Below are 18,214 nucleotides of genomic sequence, written 5' to 3' on the forward strand. Positions count from 1 at the left end.
AGAGCTCCATGGATACCGTGGACTGCCAGAAGGACAAACAAGTGGGTCCTGGAGCAAATTAAGCCTGAACTATTGCTGGAGCCAAAAGTGATAAAACTGAGGGTGTCCTATTTTGGGCACATCAGAAGGCAAGATTCTTTAGAAAGGACAACAATGCTTGGAAAGGCAGAAGGCAGCAGGAAAAGAGGAAGACCAAATATGAGAGGACTGACTCCATAAAGAAAGCCACAGCCATGAGTCTACAGAAGCTGAGTGGGGCTGTTGAGGACAGGGCATTGTGGACACTCATTCACAGGGTCCCCTGGAGATGGAACTGACTTCAGAGCACATAACGACGACAACAACTTTCATAATCACTTTTCTAAAGTAACTGATTTGTTTTCATAGCTAAATACTACTATTCAATCGGATTTATGAAAGTTTATAAGTATACAATTTATAATATTAACACTTTAAGAGAGAATGTAGAAGTTCCTCCTCTCTAATACATCAAGTTAAAGGCACCAATGGCAGGCAGTCGAAGGCACGTAAGGCAGGGATATAAAGTAGAGGAAAAAAACCATTCCTCACAGGGTACTGCCTTTCTCAACTAAGGATTCCACAAGAGAATCAAGTCTTAATGCCTGGCCCAAGGCATAAATTATATATAATTAACTTCTCTCCTACATAAATAATGGTACTCATTATGAACCATTCCCAATAAAACTGAAGAATTTCTATGTTCCGTGGTCCAGATGAGGAACCCTAGCTAAAAAAGAAAATCACAGTACTTTTCCTCGTGAAAACATTTTAAATAGTAATTAGTTACTTAGGCCCAACCAGAAGTTTATTACAATTATAACGTATCTTTAGATCAGTTATAATACCATTTCAACTACATCTAATCATATTTATAAACGAGTTCAATGGTAAAATAAGAAATATACTGCAAAAAAAACAACTAATTGGGAAACCAGAGATGGTTGCATTGCTCATAATAGCAATGACAACTTTCACACACATAATATATACTTATGGAATAGCCTCTTTAGAAGAGACTATAACAGATGTTCAGTCTCCTGCGTAAACTATAAAAGTTTAACTCTGTTGGTGAATCTGTTGGGAAACTGGTACTCTCATACATTGCTGATGGTAACGCAAAATAAGAACAACTCCTAGAGAGAGGAATTTAGCACTAGCTAGCAAAATTATATATTGCAATACTGCTTCTAGAATCCTATCCCAAAGATATACTAGCAGGTACATGAAAACATGTATATAAAAACTATTCAATGCAGCACTGTCCCTATGTGTAAGAGCAAAAGACTAGAACCAATCTAAGTGACCATTAAGAGGGGCATGTTGGAATAATTTATGGTATATCCTCACAAAGGAGTATGATGAAGTTATTAAAAGGAATAAGGACTGTCTGTATCTACTCCCATCAAACGATCTCAATGATGTACTGTTACATAAAAAAATACATAAAGCAAAGTACAGAAAAAGTGTAGAGTATATAACGATCTATGAAGGGAGTGAGAAATTACACACATACACACAAACAATTGTCATAATTGTAACTTTTTATGTCAAAAAAAGAAAAGACAAACCAAAAACTAAAATAAAGAGCCAGACTTCTCTGAAAATTCCCTACATTGTAGTTTTGACTTTGGAATTATGTAAATATTTTATAAGTAACAGGAAAATAATTTAAGCATCTCCTAAAACTAGCAACCAAGTGCAACAAATGAGTTTGACTGTGGATCCATATGATGACATATGTTGTTCACTGAAAACTTACTGAGTGGTTTAAAAGAGAGTCATTTGTATCTCTAGTGGAATATACCCTAAAAACAATAACAATTGGGGAAAAATTGTTTTCACTGATGAAACTGTTGGTAGTACTGTTTGTATGGCTATTCTGAGATTGTTTTGTATATCTTAGATTAAAACAAATGAATCATTATTTTGTGTCACTAGGTAGGAATCAGGATTTTCACTGGGAAAGAAAGAAAATACAGACATACGATGAATTAAATAACATGTAGTCGTCTTAATTTTGGATGAGAATGAACTTGTAAACATTTATCTATATTCCTGAGTATGTGTGTGCATGTATGTATCTCCTAGTTCTGTCCTGAAAAGGTCTACAAATAATGAGTATCACTAAAGACCACACTGCAGCCTCTAAATACTATTTTTCACCAATAGTAACCTGGGTTCCTTAAAGAAATGGTTGATTCCAAATCCAGGGAGGAAATCTTACAAGATGAGCCTGGACTATCAAAGTTACTAGACCCAACTGCTGGGATTGTGTCAAACGGAGTTAGATGTGAACCTGAAGGGGCCCCCACTGGCCAAACAATGTGATCATCAGTTAAAAACACTAACTACAATGAAGCAAAACACACCAAAACTGTTTAACTGCCTTCACTATGATACTCGAAAGAAAAGAAAACAAGACTCATTCATTACCTTTGGAAGATTCCTAGGAACCGACTATTTTAAAACTAGTGAATAAAGAAGTGAGTATTTATCTAGCCTTTCCTATAAAAAGTAAATCTAGCTAATGTTAATGAAGAAAGAGGACATAGCTATTTTGCAACTCCTACTGAAATAGAGGGCCTAAAAAAACAATCAACAAGGATTGCTAAAATCACAGAGAGAGGAAACTAGATTTTATGTACCACTACCACAACACTACTTGTGAAATAGTCTTTCAAAAGAAAGAAAGGAAATGAGGAAGGCATGACAGAAGATCTGAATCTAATCAAACCTTTGTCACCACCAATTTGTAAGAAATAGAGGGGACAGAGATAAGTGTTAAACACCACCATGAAAATGCAATCAGCAAAATCCAGGGGAATTCTCAGGACAAATAACTCAGTCCCTTGACAAATAAATTGCAAGAGAAATGAGGGTAAGAGGGAGAATGGCTTAAGAGATTTATCAATCAACTTCAACGTGTATGGCCCTCATTTGGATACCATTCAAACAAACTTTTTTAAAAGCACATTTATGAGACAAGAGGGGAACTACGAACACTGACTAAGTATTTGATGACATAAAGAAATTTTCCTGGTGATAAAAAAATAAACACAATAGCATTAAAGAACCTTTCTATTTTAGAAACACCTAATAAAATATTTACAGATGAAATTATGTCTGGAATTTGCTCCCCAAACAATCTGGCAGGCAAAAGGGGGAGGGCGGGCAAGGGGGAATGAGAGTAAACATGGAAAGAGACAGACAATGCTAACACTGGGTGATGGATAACTATTGCTTAAAATTTGCCATGATGAAAAGTGCTTAAAAAACTAAAAGATACCTATGTTGTCAGAAAGCTCTAAGTATTCAACAGGATCCATAAAACAGGCTATTGGAACCATGCTTGTACTTAATGTTATGTCACTGGCTATCATGGCCTGTTTAAAATGTCAACCAAAAAACTGTATTATTAATTTGATTTTTTTCAAAGTGTTGAGACAGCAGTAGCATCTTTCATAAAAATAAAAGCCTAAGTCACCCCCATAAATCAAACAAATTTATTTTTGTTTATTGCTATCAATATTGCTTAAAACATCTTTAAGTGTGCTTTCCTATTATCCAGGCCTAAGTCTTCGACATTATAAAGCTCAATTATTCGGTGAACTGACATAGGAGAAGATAAAGGGTTGCTGGAGGAAACAATAATTATAAAGCATCACATATAATATGACCCCCTTTCTATAACACACGTGAACATACATATAACTACATGGAGAGCAATCTACAAGAAGCCACAGCAAAATGGTCAACAAGAGTAGTCTCTACAGTGATAGAATTAAGTGCTTTTAATTTTTTTAGGCCATCCGTACTTTTAAACTTTTCTAAAAATATCACATATTCACTAACTAAAATATATATTAAGAAAGTAATAGAGCTATAAGAGATATTTAAGAAAAATTTGTAATGTAAATGAAAAGTAGCATGAAAAAAATGTTATGAAATTCTACCAATGTTTGCAATTATGCAATATGCCTCTCTAATAACTTTTCATAAATCATGTTCCACAAAACACACTAGTTCCTCAAGAAATTATAGGTATATCTCTTAAAAAGGAACGACTATGGTCAAGACTATGGGAAAGAAATATAAAGTTAAAAACTGAATTAAAACTTTACTACAGATTACTCTGATTTTAAACTCAAAGCCCATATACTGATGAGAATGTTGTATATTGCTGAATTTGAATGGCTAGTGAGATATATGTTTATACTTAGTGCAGTCAGTTAGAAATGAGGGATTGGATAAGTTATTTCACCTCTTTAAGCCTCCACTCCTGTTAGAAGAGAAAAACTATCTTTTGAGGTTGTTGCATGGTATGAAACACCTGAAATACACCTCAATTAGCCTTGTTACTTACATCAATACCTCTTTTTGTCTCCAACTGTTTGTCATATTCTTTCTCAAAATAATAGTCAAGCAAAAAATGACAGTACTTTCCATTTTGACTTTACTTTTACTAACATTTTTAAGAGCCCAATGAGTATAGTAACTACAGCATAAACCAAGATAATTTAGTTAACAATTTATCATGTGCAGTCGATTTAAATTAAGTTTACAGAAGACACTGCTGGTATTATAAATCTATAAATTCTTCACAGAATCCACATACCATAATATCAAACATACGGAAGCCATTCAAATTAACTTGATATGCCCAAAGTAAACCTGTAGCATTCTAATAAAACTAAAAATGTAATCTATAGCCAAAATTCTTCTGGTGTCTTAATTTATTGTTTTCTTGCATAGGTAAAATCTGCAAACTTTTTTTTATTTCAGTAGACAATAGAAGAAATTAAAAATAAATAAAATGTGTGAATTGCTTCTGCTTGTGGTTAAGAACAAAGTGAACAAGACAGAATATGGACGCACCTAGCACCACAAAAACAAAACAGAAAAGCTATGAGACTACGGCATATTCAAAGGTCACAAAACAACACAAAAGTACTGTTATTTCCAAAGTTTAAAAAACTTTAGTATTCCCCCATGATACATTTAAGAGTTTAATTCTAAGAGTGTTAAGACAAAATTTATTAAGAATAATTGTTAACATTAATTGATCATTTACTATGTGCCAGAACACTGTTCTAAAAGCTTTACAACTACTTTAATCCTCACAACCACTGTAAGGGATAAGTGACATTACAACTCCCATTTTATATGACACAAGGAGAGTAAGTAATTTGCCCAAGGTCACAAAACTGCTAAGTGATAGAACTAAGATTTAAACCTAAGTAATCTGGCCGCAGGGCTCACTCTTAACCATTCTGTTCTTCTGTCAGACAGCAGAAAATGTTCTTCAGGCTACAAGTTCAACCCCATTTGAAAACAGAATTCATGATGTCTCACTATACAGTTCCAAGCTCTGATCCTCAGTGTCTATGAGTGCAAGAGTGGAGTGAGTGGAGGGCCATTTCTAAAGAATTAATAGAGGCTGAGGAGAGGGAAAAGCATGTTTCGTTAACGGACTGATAGAATAATACGTTTAACTGATGGGTACAGTAACCTTTGGGTGAAGATATACTTGTGGTTCAGCTGTTGAGATTCCATCTCACTGCCCCTCGGCTATTAAATTAGCATTATTTAATGTCAATGCGACAAGAGTAAGTGGAAACAGGGGAAGGAAAACTGCATGGTAATACAAGATTGCCACTCAGCTGATTTAGAATATGCTAAAGTTTTTTTAAATTCTAATACAAAAAAATGTTTTAAACGGGGCCAGCCCGGTGGCGCAGCGGTTAAGTTCGCACTTTTCACTTCTCAGCGGCCCAGGGTTCGGAGGTTCAGATCCTGGGTGCAGACAGGCACCGCTTGGCAAAAAGCCATGCTGTGGTAGGCGTCCCACTTATAAAGTAGAGGAAGATGGGCATGGATGTTAGCTCAGGGCCAGTCTTCCTCAGGAAAAAGAGGAGGATTGGCAGCAGTTAGCTCAGGGCTAATCTTCCTCAAAAAAAAAAAAAAAATGTTTTAAACACATCATCTAAATATGCTCAAGGAGAACTCACATACTTGCCTCAAAATATCTTTAAATTCAGCTGACTAGAACAGGATAATAAGATTTAAATATGATCAATATTACTGAGGACTTTCCAACCTTTCAGCTACCAAGTCATTATTTGTAGGGAGAGAAAATGATTGAAATCTAGACACCTTATGGGAGAGCTTAAATGAAATGAAGTGGGAAGCTCAGAAAAGAAGCATATCACAATAAAGTCAGGATACCTTGTAGGTATGGTATTCATTCCCTAAGCCCCACAAAGCAATTCAACACACATGCTCCAACATAAGCTGACCACAGGTCTATCATTTGATAGCCCTTTCAAGGCAATATATAGTCATGCATCGCTTAACAACAGGGATACATTCTGAGAAATGCATCATTAGGCTGTTCCATCATATGGACATCATACAGTGTACTTACACAAACATAGATGATACATACAGCCTACTACACACCTAGGCTCTATGCTACTAATCTTACAAGACAACCAGCGTATACGTGGTCCATTGTTGACTGAAAGAAATGTCATTATGCAGTACACGACTGTATTAAAATAACACCCTTCCTAACAATAAGTTTAATATTTTGCAGTCAAAATCTACGTTATTTTTTAAAATTCAGTCAACCATTTTTTATACAGATAGAAATTCAAAAGTACCCTGCCTCACAGTATCACTGGATAAAAGGAAATTAAACATATAAAAACCTTCCTAAAAACAATAAAGTAGACTTTATTAATTAAAGTCTTTATTAAATAAAGTAGTCTTTATTAATTAAACTAGCCAAATAAGAACTGGCAGGAGGAAAAAGAACAACAGAAAACAGGAAAGATATAAAGTAAAATGTCTAGAAAATTTATAATCAACACAAAATATTACTGAAATCCAAAATGCATCTCATATGGCTAGTTATAAGCTTTCTTTTTCAGTTTACTAACTCCCCCAATGGTATGACAGATCCAAAGTTACTCATTTGATCATTTTCATTTAAATCTCATCAAAAGAAACGTTTTAGATTTTTCAAACTTTTAGTCACATATTTTTATATATACATTATAGTCTTGATGAATTTCCAAATTGGCAGCTTCTCAAGTGTAAATACCAAAGTAAGTTGACATGACGGACTGAGTGATACTTTAGTTCTAAAGGAAAAATAATGATAATTAACAAGAGAAAATCATGACAATACCTTTAAAATGTTCCTGACATGAAATAATGTATGGTGCCTTATGTACAAAAGATCTAGATATTATATTACCAGAAAGCAAAGCACGAGCAATTTATTCACATAAAGCCTTGCCCCTACATTCAAGGACTTACCTTCTTCTTATCCCTCATTGAGCCTTTGCCTCGGACCATTATTTTACATCCTGTTTCTGCTTCAAGCTGTTTAGCTGTAAGTCCTCTAGGTCCAAGGATTCTCCCAACAAAATTAAACTGGAAAAAAAAACCATCATAATACATTATTCACTTGCTTGAATTTATAACTCTTAATATGTATATTTACTTTCTTTTTAGATTTTTTTAATACTAAGTTGAAATAAAATCTTAGAGTCCTTATGAATTTCTTGCTAAGTTTGGGGGTATAATTACAATAGTTCATTGTTTAGCATAAAATTTTCATATGTATTAATACAAATTATGAATTAGGAACAACAGTAACTACCTAAAACAGGCACTATACTGAACTGTCCATCAACTTGTAATCTAAACCAGAGTATAGTAAAGAGTTTGACAAAATCTTAGATGCCACCCAAGAATGCAAATCTCTTCCACAAAATTCTTTGTAATGACTAAGTTCAGGGAACTGCTCATTACGTTAAAAGGTAATTGTCGTTTCTACGGAAATCCTTGGGAAAACTCCTTTTTTATTTATCTAACAAGAAAAGTTATACTTTTTCCAACGCAACTCTTCAAAGAGAACTATACTTTGAGGTTGGCTGTCAGAACACCAATGGCCAAACCTGATTTCTACCCTATACAGAATGTTTAAGTCTTGAGAATACTGTATATATTTTTCATCACATTGTTTGCACAATTTTGTCTGCATTCTTATTTTCCTTTCTTTTTTCCATTTCTACCTTTAACTTACACTACTACTTTTGCAAGGAGCTTAAACTCTTTTTATAGAAAGGACAGTGAGATAAACCATAATATAAATAAAGAATTACCATCCCTCAATAGAAACTTCTAGTATTCATATACAGAAGTTTTTTTTTTTTAAAGGCCAATGGGGAGAAGAGATAGACTGTAAATATTAAAAGGTAAATTTTCCTCATTCACGTATCACCTGCATAAAAGACAAAAAAATGAGTGTTTACCATCAGTTCCACGAAAACCCATGGGTGGTTTTATTTATTTATTCAGTCAAATAGGTACTGATTGTTAACACTTACAGCTTCCTACTTTTTTCTTGCATTTGATCCTACTGTTTATATATCATTAAATGAAAGTAATATGCTAGAATTCACTGCTGTCAGGGCTTAAGAAGCTAGGGCACTTTAATCTTCTGGCTTCTCACTTTGCTTCACTAAGCTGCTCACCAACACTGCCACATCTTAAAAAAGTGATTGGCCAAATGAAAGATGGGTGGTACACATGTATAGCTGGAAGAAAGACCCCTTCCCCCTCAGAGAACTTTGATACAACTTTTCCCACCCCAAGTTGAGACTCATAGACTTTGATCCTGTAAGCATTTGATCTAGTTCTACAAGACCCCAAATTCTGAAATTTGCCTGAACCATCTTTTTATATTCAAATAAAACCCCTTATCCTTGGAGCTGGCCTGGTGGCACAGCAGTTAAGTTCCCACGTTCCGCTTCAGTGGCCCAGGGTTCACCGGTTCAGATCCCAGGTGCAGACCTACGCACCACTTATCAAGCCATGCTATGGCAGGCATCCGACATATAAAATAGAGGAAGATGGGCACAGGCGTTAGCTTAGGGTCAATCTTCCTCAGCAAAAAGAGAAAGATTGGCAGCAGATGTTAGCTCAGGGCTAACCTCCCTCAAAAAAAAAAAAAAAACTTATCTTTGCCTAGTTTCTCAGCATATAATACTTTATCTATCTCTTTACCCAATCTAAACCCTGCTGTCATCCATTTTAACATGCACTTGCTTCCAACATAGAATCCCCTACATCACCAATCTGAGTAAACTCAAGTAATATGCTTAGTAGTTACATTCTGAAAGCACACAGATTCCAAGCAGTATCCAAGCTCCAATACTAAATAATTATTAGGAATTTGAAAGTCAAATCAAATTAAGTCTTAATTACATAATGAAGACAATACTAACCATCTGATAAAGCCATAGTGAGCACTACATTGTACACGGCACAATATATAGAAAAGATCTGATACAAGGTCTGGCACACACAGTGGACAATTAACAGCCTACCAAATCCACTACAAATTCACTTTAGGAAACCTTAGGCTCTCAATCAACAACTCAGCTTACAATGTCCACAGAAGGGGATATGATCAATATCAAATTTGCTCTACAGAACTCCAGAGAGACTTGACACTCAGCCACTGAGTTCTGCAGAAAACCATAAAGAAAAGGTAGAAATGATACCCAGAACACTTGACCCATCCGGGCCCACAGAACACCAAAAGCCAGGTATCTAACTTGCAGGTAACAGGCTTGGGTTTTCATCTCTAGAAAAACAAGTGCCCAGAGAAAAGTCTTTCATGTTCTAGCAGTTGGCTCCCTTCTCACAGGCTGATGCTTCAGATGATTATGTAAAACCAAAGCTTGCAGTGGGCAAGCCCAGGGAAGATAAGCTTCTATTTCAAAATTTTAGTTCTTCATATTTTAATAAGAATAGACCAAGAAGGCTCACCTAAGACTTGAGGAAGGCTCAAGAAAAAGACAGCATAAAATAAAGAAACAGGACAAGGGACTGTTCCTTGAGGGAGAAGACTGCTGAAAGAAGATAATATTCAAATAGAATATCCTTTAGTGGATAGTGTTAAACTATTTTCTAAAATACTTGTTAACACTTCATACTCCCCAAAGAAGAGAATAAGAATTCGTTTTGATCCACTTCCTTTCCAACATTTCTTATTGCCAATGTTATTTATTTTAGCTATTCCGGTGCATTTGCTAAATGTCTGAATTAGCATTCTCCTGATTACTGGTAGATCATTTTTTCACATTTACTGGTTATTCAGATAAACTTTTTTTGAAGCACATTTGAAGTTTCTGGTCTGTTTTTCTATTGCATTGTTTAGCTTTTTCTTATTGATTTCTACTTTGCGGTTACATGTGTAGCAAACATCTTTTCCCATCTGTGGTTTGCCTTCTCATTCTTTAATGGTGTTGTATGATGACTGAATTTAATTAGATTGAACTTAATTAAATTACATTTAATTTCAACGTAGCTGAAGTTATCAATCTTCTTTTCATGGTTAGTGTTTTCTCTACGTTTAAAAGAAGTTTTTTCCCATCCCAAGGTCATCGAGATATCCTTCCATATTAGCTTTTAGAAGCTTTATTGTTATGTCTTTCATGCTACGTCTACAGTGTACCGGGAATTGATGTCTGTGATGAGACAACTTTCTTTTTTTCTCCTATGATGGATACCCAATTGTCCTAGCACATTTTACTGACAAGATCATCCTTTTCTAACTGCTGTACAGTGCCATCATTGTCATAAATAGCATCCATATATACTCTTGGGTCTATTTCTGGGCTGTCTATTTCATATTATATCATCTACTTGTTTATCCTTGCTTTAATATCACACTGTATTATTTATTGTAACTTTATAATAAACCTCGATATGCAAGTTATTCCACCTTGCTGTTCTTCAAGAGTGTCTCAGCTCTTCATGGCCCTTTGTGTTTCCATACAGATTTTAGAGACAGTTGGTCAATTTCTAAAAATAACACTTGCAATAATTTTAATTGGGATTATACGACCACAGAGTCTTTCAAAACCATGAACACAGTATAATTCCCTCATTTGGTTAGGTCTTCGACTTCTTTCAAAAATCTAAAGCTTTTTGATTGTGCCTTTCCTCACTGTGTGTTAGATTTATTTCTGGATATTTGGAGGTTTGTTTTTGCCATTGTATATCATATTTTTTATTTGGTTCTTATATGTGAACACATAATTGATTTTCCTATATTAAACCTTGTACCCAGCCATTTTGATTCTTCATTATTAATTTTCATGATTTTTCTGTAAGTTCTTTTGGATTCTTCAGGTAAGCAGTCATACTACTTGCAAATAATGACTCATATATTTTTTTCCTTTCCAACCATATTTTTTTATTTTTATTTTATTTTTCTTGCCATAATTACTGTGCTGGCCAGCACATCCTGAGTTCAAAGTCAAATTAAAGTGTATCATTCTTGACTTGTTCCAGATTTTGAGAATAAAGTTCTCAACAAAGTTTGAAGTAACGTGTAGAATCTTTGTAGATATACTTTACCAGATTAACAAAATTTTCTTCTATTTCAAAGTTTGCTAAGAGTATTTTTTTAATCAAGAGCGAATGTTTAAATTTATTTCTTCACCATCTACTGAGATGACCATTTATATTTCTCCTTCACTCTGTTAACAGCAGTAAATTACAACTAAATATCAAGTGTTAAACCAACCCTACTCAACTTGATCATGACACACTATCCTTTTTATAAACTGCTGGTTTGCTAGCATTTTGGTGGTTTTTTGTTTTTTTTTTTTTTTTAAATTTACAGGCATGACTAGAATTGGCCTGTAATTTTCCTTTCTTGTAATATGCTTCTTGGGTTTTAACATCACCGGTTATTCTGGCCTCAAACCATACTGGGATGTATTCCCTCTTTTTCGACTCTCTGGATGGGCCTATACAAGACTAATGTTATTTTCTTCCTTAAATATTGAATAGAAATCAGTGGTGAAGCCACCTGGGCCCTAGAGTTTTTCTCTGTGCAAGGTTTTCAATGATGGATTCAGTGCTATAATTCAGATTTTCTATTCCTCTATATGTCAATTTTGGTAACGCGTTTATTTAAAAATATGTCTGTATTGTTTAATTTTTCAAATTTGTTCATATAAAGCTTAGGTCCAATTTTCTTTTTAATACCTATAGGATATGTAGCAATGTTCCCTCTTTCATTTCTGATTGGTTATCTATGTTTTCCTTTTTCTTGATCAGTCTTACAGTCTTTTCAGAGTTTACTTTTGTTTTTGTTGACTAGGGTAGACTGATTTCAAAAATGGCCACAATTAACCCATTCACCCCCTAAAAGTTCCTATGCCACTTGCAGTGTAAATAAATTTGCAGCACCTCTCACCTCTTGAATCTGGGCTAGCTTTGTGACTTGCTTTCCAATACAATGTAGCAGAAAGAATAATATAGGCATTAAATGCCTAAATCTCAGTCTTATGTGCATCTACTCTGTTAGAGCCCTACTATGCCCCTGTAAACAAGTTCAGATTAACCTACTGGAGAATGTAAGACAAAGTGACCCAGTCACCATCAATCCCTCAGCCCATAGCTGGATAATTGATAAAAGCAGAGCTGGGTGGTGGACCCACAGCTAGCTGACTGCAAATACAGACCAGAAATGCTTTGCAAACCCAACCTAAACGAACAGCTTGCAGGACAGAAGCACCAGCACATCAAATGGTGCTGTTTTAACCTAACTTTGGGGGGTAATTTATTATAATGCAGCAATAGCATCTGATAGACTGATTCTCTTCATTTTGTGGTTTTCTGTCTTTGATTTCTACTCTTAGCTTTATTTCCTTCCTTCTACTTCTTTTGGGTTTAATCTGCTGTACTTTTTCCAGCTTTTTGAAATGGATGCTGACCTTACTGTACCCTTCTTTTCCAATATGTATACTTTTAAAGTTCTGAGTATTCTTTTAAGCTGGCTTTAGCTGTATCCCGAAGCTTTTATATGTAGGATTTCCATTATCATTCAGGTCAAATAATTTGATACCTACCGAATATTTAAATGTGTTTTTCCCATCTCAAACACATGAGAATTTCCCAATTATCTTTGTTATTAATTTCTAGCTTCCTACATTGTAATCAGAAAACATACTATGTACAATGTCAATCCTGTAATATTTCTTCAGACTTGCTTTTCAGCATAGCATATGGTCAATTTTTCTAAATATTCCATGGGTGCTGAAAAACAATGCAAATTATTCTGTATTAGCTTTTGTCTATTTCTCCTTTTAGTTTAGTTTTAGTTTAGTTTTATATGTTTCGAGGCTGTGTTATTTGGTAGATACAAATTGCAAATTACATCCTTCTATCACTATGAAGTGGCCCTCTTTATCTTTAGTAATACTTTTTGTCATTAAGCCTATTGATACCAGTACAGAGATACAAATTTTTTGCTTGGTTTTTCATGGTTTATCTTTCTTGATCCTATTACCTTCAACCTTTTGTTATTCTTATATTTTAAACAGAACTCTTCTAAACAGCATCTACATGAGTTTTGTTTCTTCATCCAATCTCACAATCTTTGAATTTTAACTGAAACTCTTAGCCCATTTACACTATATGGTTTATATCTACCTTCTTATTAAACGCTTTCTACATACCCTATACCTCTTTTATGTTCCTTTTCATAAATGCAAATGAGCACATTTTCTCACTTTTTCTATTATCTTGAAAGTTGCATGCTTGTTTACCATATAGATTACAACACTAACACTGAATTACCAAACACTAACGTTAATTTGTACTTTCTCCCCTTTCACATACAATGCAAGAAGGCTACACTATTTAACACCATTTATCCCAATCTAGGCTATATGCCATTAGTTGTTTTCCAAATTTTATATACATTTTATCTCAACAGGACATTATCACTCTATACAGATAATGTGCATTTAGATTTACTCAGGCATTTACCATTTCCATTGCTCTTTATTCCTTTTCATATCTTCAACTTTCCAACCAGGGTCATTTTTCCTCTGCCTGAAAAACCCCCTTTAGTACTTCCTTTAGAGAAGGTCTTCCTGGTGATCAAGTCTCTCAGTTTTTTCTACTCTGAAAATGTCTTATTTTTGATGGGTTTGGAATTCTGGTTTGGCAGTTATTTTCTTTCAGCACCTTAAAGATTCTTTACCCCCCTCTTCTGATTTCCTCTTTTGAGAAACAAGCTATGAGTCTTACTGTTGTCCCTTTGAAGGTAATCTTCTCCCTCTTTTTGCTACTTTTAAAATTGCCTCTCCAATATTAGTTTTCAGCAGTTTTACTATGATGTGCCTAGGTATGGTTTTTGTTTTATGGTTCAGAGTTTCTGTGAAATCTGCTACTTTATTTCTTTGCTTTTAAAGTTCTCAACCACAACCCACCACGACCCCCGCTAAACACTGCTTCTGTCCCATTCTCTCTCTCCTCCTCTTCTAATACTCCAATTATGCACATTAAACTTTCCACTGTATTCCTTTCATTTTGCACACTCACTTCTAGTTTTTCCATCTCTCTGCCTCTCCATAAGTAATTTCTCCTGAGCTATCTTCCAGTTCACTCTCTCTTCAAATGCTTCTAAACTTCTATTAAACCTATAAATTCCAGTTAGGGAATTTTTCAGTTTGATTTTTCTGTTATGTCTTCCATATTGCTCCAACTTGTCTTTGTCTCCTCATACACAGTAAGCATAGCATTTGTAAAGTCTGGGTCTGATAATTCTAATATCTAGAGTCCCTGTGGATTTGTTTCTATTGTTTTGTTGTTTCTTCAGATTTTTGTTAGTGTCATCCTACCTTCTTGTGTATTTGGTTACTTTCTAGTTTGCACGAGATACTGTACTTACTAAATAGCTAACAGAAATAACATAAGGCCTAAAATGATGTTACCTTCCTCCAGAAGGATATAGATCAGCTTCTGCTAGGCACCTACTGTTACTAGCAACCCAAGATCACTTCAATACAATTTCACTTACTGAGACTGACAGAATTTGATCCTGACATGCCGTATCTGTGAGGGCCTGGGAAACTGTGGTTCAGTCTTAACTCCTAGAATGCACCCAAAGTAAAGACTGGGGATAGGGAGGAGCCGACACAGACAGGTTATAGACTCCAGCCCCTGTCCCCCAAAGTTCAGTTTCTCATCTGTCCTCTCCAGATTCAGCAAACATACCCAGAGGAAAAGGAGCTCCCAAAAGCCAGGCTTACATCCTTGATTATCTATCCTCCTTAGGATCCTGAACTAGTTCTTCACAATCTTGCTGGGTTTCTGATGCATTCCCGTAGATGTTTTCTCCCATTGTGTACTATTTTAGAACTGCTCAGCTGGTCTGAATTACCCTGTTAGTCCTTAACAAACAGAGAAGTCCATGGCATTTTGAGGTTGCCTTTTAATCTAAATGCATCTAGAATTGACATAACTTCAGGCAGAACGAGGTAAAAATATATATGAGAGACTGAGGAAGAGAAATAAAACACGTATCAGACAAAGTCTATCAACAGGCCTGGTCCTATGTTCACTTACAGCAAGCTCTTTCTATTTTTCTGCAACTTCGTGACTCCACCTTTTTATAGAGTCCCAGATTCTATAAAACTTTACTCCCCTTTCACCTCTCAAAACAGCCTGAAGAGAGACAAGAATCTCCATATTGCATCCCTCATGCTTTTGGTTTAGTTTGGGTGATAGCCTTTCATTTTTATATTCAACTCAATAAAACATTTATTCAAGGTTTCCTATATGGTAAAGAGTGAAATAGATGCTAGGGATTAAAAAAGAAGGACAAAGAGGAGAAGGAGGAGAATACTCCCTGCTTTCAAGAAATCTGTGAAAATGCCTTTACTCTGTTACTTTGACTGTTTCTTAAAATAAGTAGCCTTGCCAGCCCTTCCTCAATAGTAGTTGGGCTCTACAGAGATCCTTTTCCAAAGCAACTCACATACTGAATATACATTATATATCTCAAAGAGCGCAAAGACTGTCTGGGAAAATGTATTATAAATGCAAGTACTTTAGCACTTGAAATAACTAATATGTAATTGTTTTTGACTTACATCCTTTGTCAGACTGGTTGGCCTACGCTTCATGACATGCAAATATACTTAGAAGACCCTCTTTGGTATATCCTATTCTTTTCACATATTAAACCTCTTCTGCTGGAACCACAGCATTAAGAACACATAGAAATAGATTTCTATCACAGCTAAGTAATCCTTACAATTATTATTTACCAAATAAAAAATGTTTCAAAATCAGTCAAAACCAACATATTAAATCTGTAACACAAAATTTCCCTAACCTTAAAAATGATCCAATCTCGTAACAGCTCAAGTGTGTTACAGTGCATACTACTGGGATACTAAGACAATTCAAACTGTCAAGGTCATCTTTCTCAAAATGTTGTAAGTAGAGAACGAAAAAAATTAATCATAGCAGCTGCTTTGTCTACTGCAACCAATTTCCAAGTTAATGTCGTTTGCCTTGCATTAAAATTCATTCTGTGTTGATTTATCATGCTAGTTCTGCAGCTTCATTCAATTAAAACAATGTCACAACACACTCAGAGAAAATCATTTCAAACAGCCTGAGCTAACTGCAACTTTAAAGGCCAAACGAAGAGAAAGAAAGAAGAAAAAAAAAAGATTCATTAACCCTACTGTTTTAAGTACAGACATTCTCTGTGGCTCACCAATTACATTTTTGCCAAGTGGCATGTTAATTCTAAAGAAGAGGTTAACAACAATTGTGTCTAACGCTATTCGTTGCTGCTCGCTTCATTTTAAATGGAAATGATATTTTTCTCCCAATGACAAAATATAAAGTATTATGGCAAATCTTCCGATTAACCTTTTACGAAGTTTACAATTAAAGAGAAAACCTCCTGTGATACACTATCAAAACAGATAACTAATAAAAAATGAATTTCCAAAAGTATTTCAGTGAAACACTTCTAAGAAATGTTAGAGTAATTTCAGCTTAAAATTTTGGAAAACAATTTAAAGGACATGCACTTCTTCAGATTGCTTTTCGCACAAAAGATTGATAATCTATTTTTAAATATTGTGTCTAGTATTTCTAAGGTGATTTTAGTTAGATACCTTACAAACTTTACATTATATCACATAAGTAATACAGTTGGCATGAAACACACACAAATGTATATATGTTGAAGTCTTTCACTTAGCAGATGACAAAAAATGGATCACTTCTAATGTAGTCAACACCAGCGAACCTACCTTATATAAGTGTGTAAGATGAGAGTGGTGACTATTCTGCAGTACAACTGTTTTTAATTAAAAATACCAGAATTAAATATATCAAAATGTCTTGTGCTTTTAGGGGACATAAATGCCTTATCTCTTTTCTATCTTCATATTAATTCTAGATAAGCAGCCTAATATGTCTCCCTATGCTACATAATAATTATATAGGATTCATTTTGCAAAACCTTTCATATATGAGGCCTTTGTACACATCTTCTGTTGGTGGCACAAAGCTATGTAAGAGGAAACATTTAAACCAGAAGTTGTAAAGGGGAAAAACAGTAACCAATAATAACCAAAGTATGAAATCTGTGGCATATGAATTTGGATATCCTAAATTACAACAAATCTTCACTCTCTGAGTACAGACATATTGAGCAAGAGGCTGAAACCATTCAAAACAAACTCAGGTAGGGGGCCGGCCCCACAGCCAAGTGGTTAAGTTCATGCACTCTGCTTCAGCAGCCCTGGGATTCACCGGTTTGGATCCTGGGCGCGGACCTACACACCACTCGTCAGGCCATGGCGGTGCAGCCTTCCACTTAGAGGAAAAGGATGACCTACAACCCGGATATACAACTATGCACTGGGGCTTTGGAGAGAAAGGAAAAAAATTTTAAACAAGAGGAAGATTGGCAACAGACATTTGCTCAAGGCCAACCTAGTCAAAAAAAAACAACTCAGGTAAATAACATAGATGGTTATCCTTCTAAAAGGTAAATAACAAATGCTTAGAAAAACAAAAAATCATTTAATCAATTAAAAATATGAAGGCAATGAAAGCCAGTAAGGGTTTTATGACACAAGAAGAGGACAATATTTTTGACAGTATAAGGTCCAAACTCTAATACATAAGGCCCTTTAAAAGATCTCAAGCTATTTCTCAAACCCTTATTTTTGTTATTACCCTTCTGTTCAGACACATAAGCAGTTCATCGTTCTCTAAAAGTTACTTTTAGAGGTGCTTTTAATTTTTCTTCCCTTTAACACGTTCCTTTCTCATTGTC

The 18,214-nt window shown here is 34.9% G+C and overlaps 1 protein-coding gene across 16 annotated transcripts in view; it reads right to left on the minus strand.

Annotated features, from left to right (window-relative positions):
• Positions 1-18,214, minus strand: part of QKI (QKI, KH domain containing RNA binding) — a 152,529-nt gene that overhangs the window by 85,366 nt on the left and 48,949 nt on the right. For all 16 annotated transcript variants that reach the window (XR_011506448.1, XR_006521172.2, XM_044761029.2 and 13 more), the window contains one exon: positions 7,345-7,461. Coding sequence is in view for 14 of the 16 variants with exons in the window: in XM_044761029.2 (XP_044616964.1) it covers positions 7,345-7,461 (117 nt within the window). In the remaining 2 variants the exon portion in view is untranslated. The remainder of the gene's footprint in view (positions 1-7,344; positions 7,462-18,214) is intronic.

The sequence above is a fragment of the Equus asinus genome, chromosome 1 (assembly GCF_041296235.1).
Source record: "Equus asinus isolate D_3611 breed Donkey chromosome 1, EquAss-T2T_v2, whole genome shotgun sequence".
Taxonomy (NCBI): Eukaryota; Metazoa; Chordata; class Mammalia; order Perissodactyla; family Equidae; genus Equus; species Equus asinus.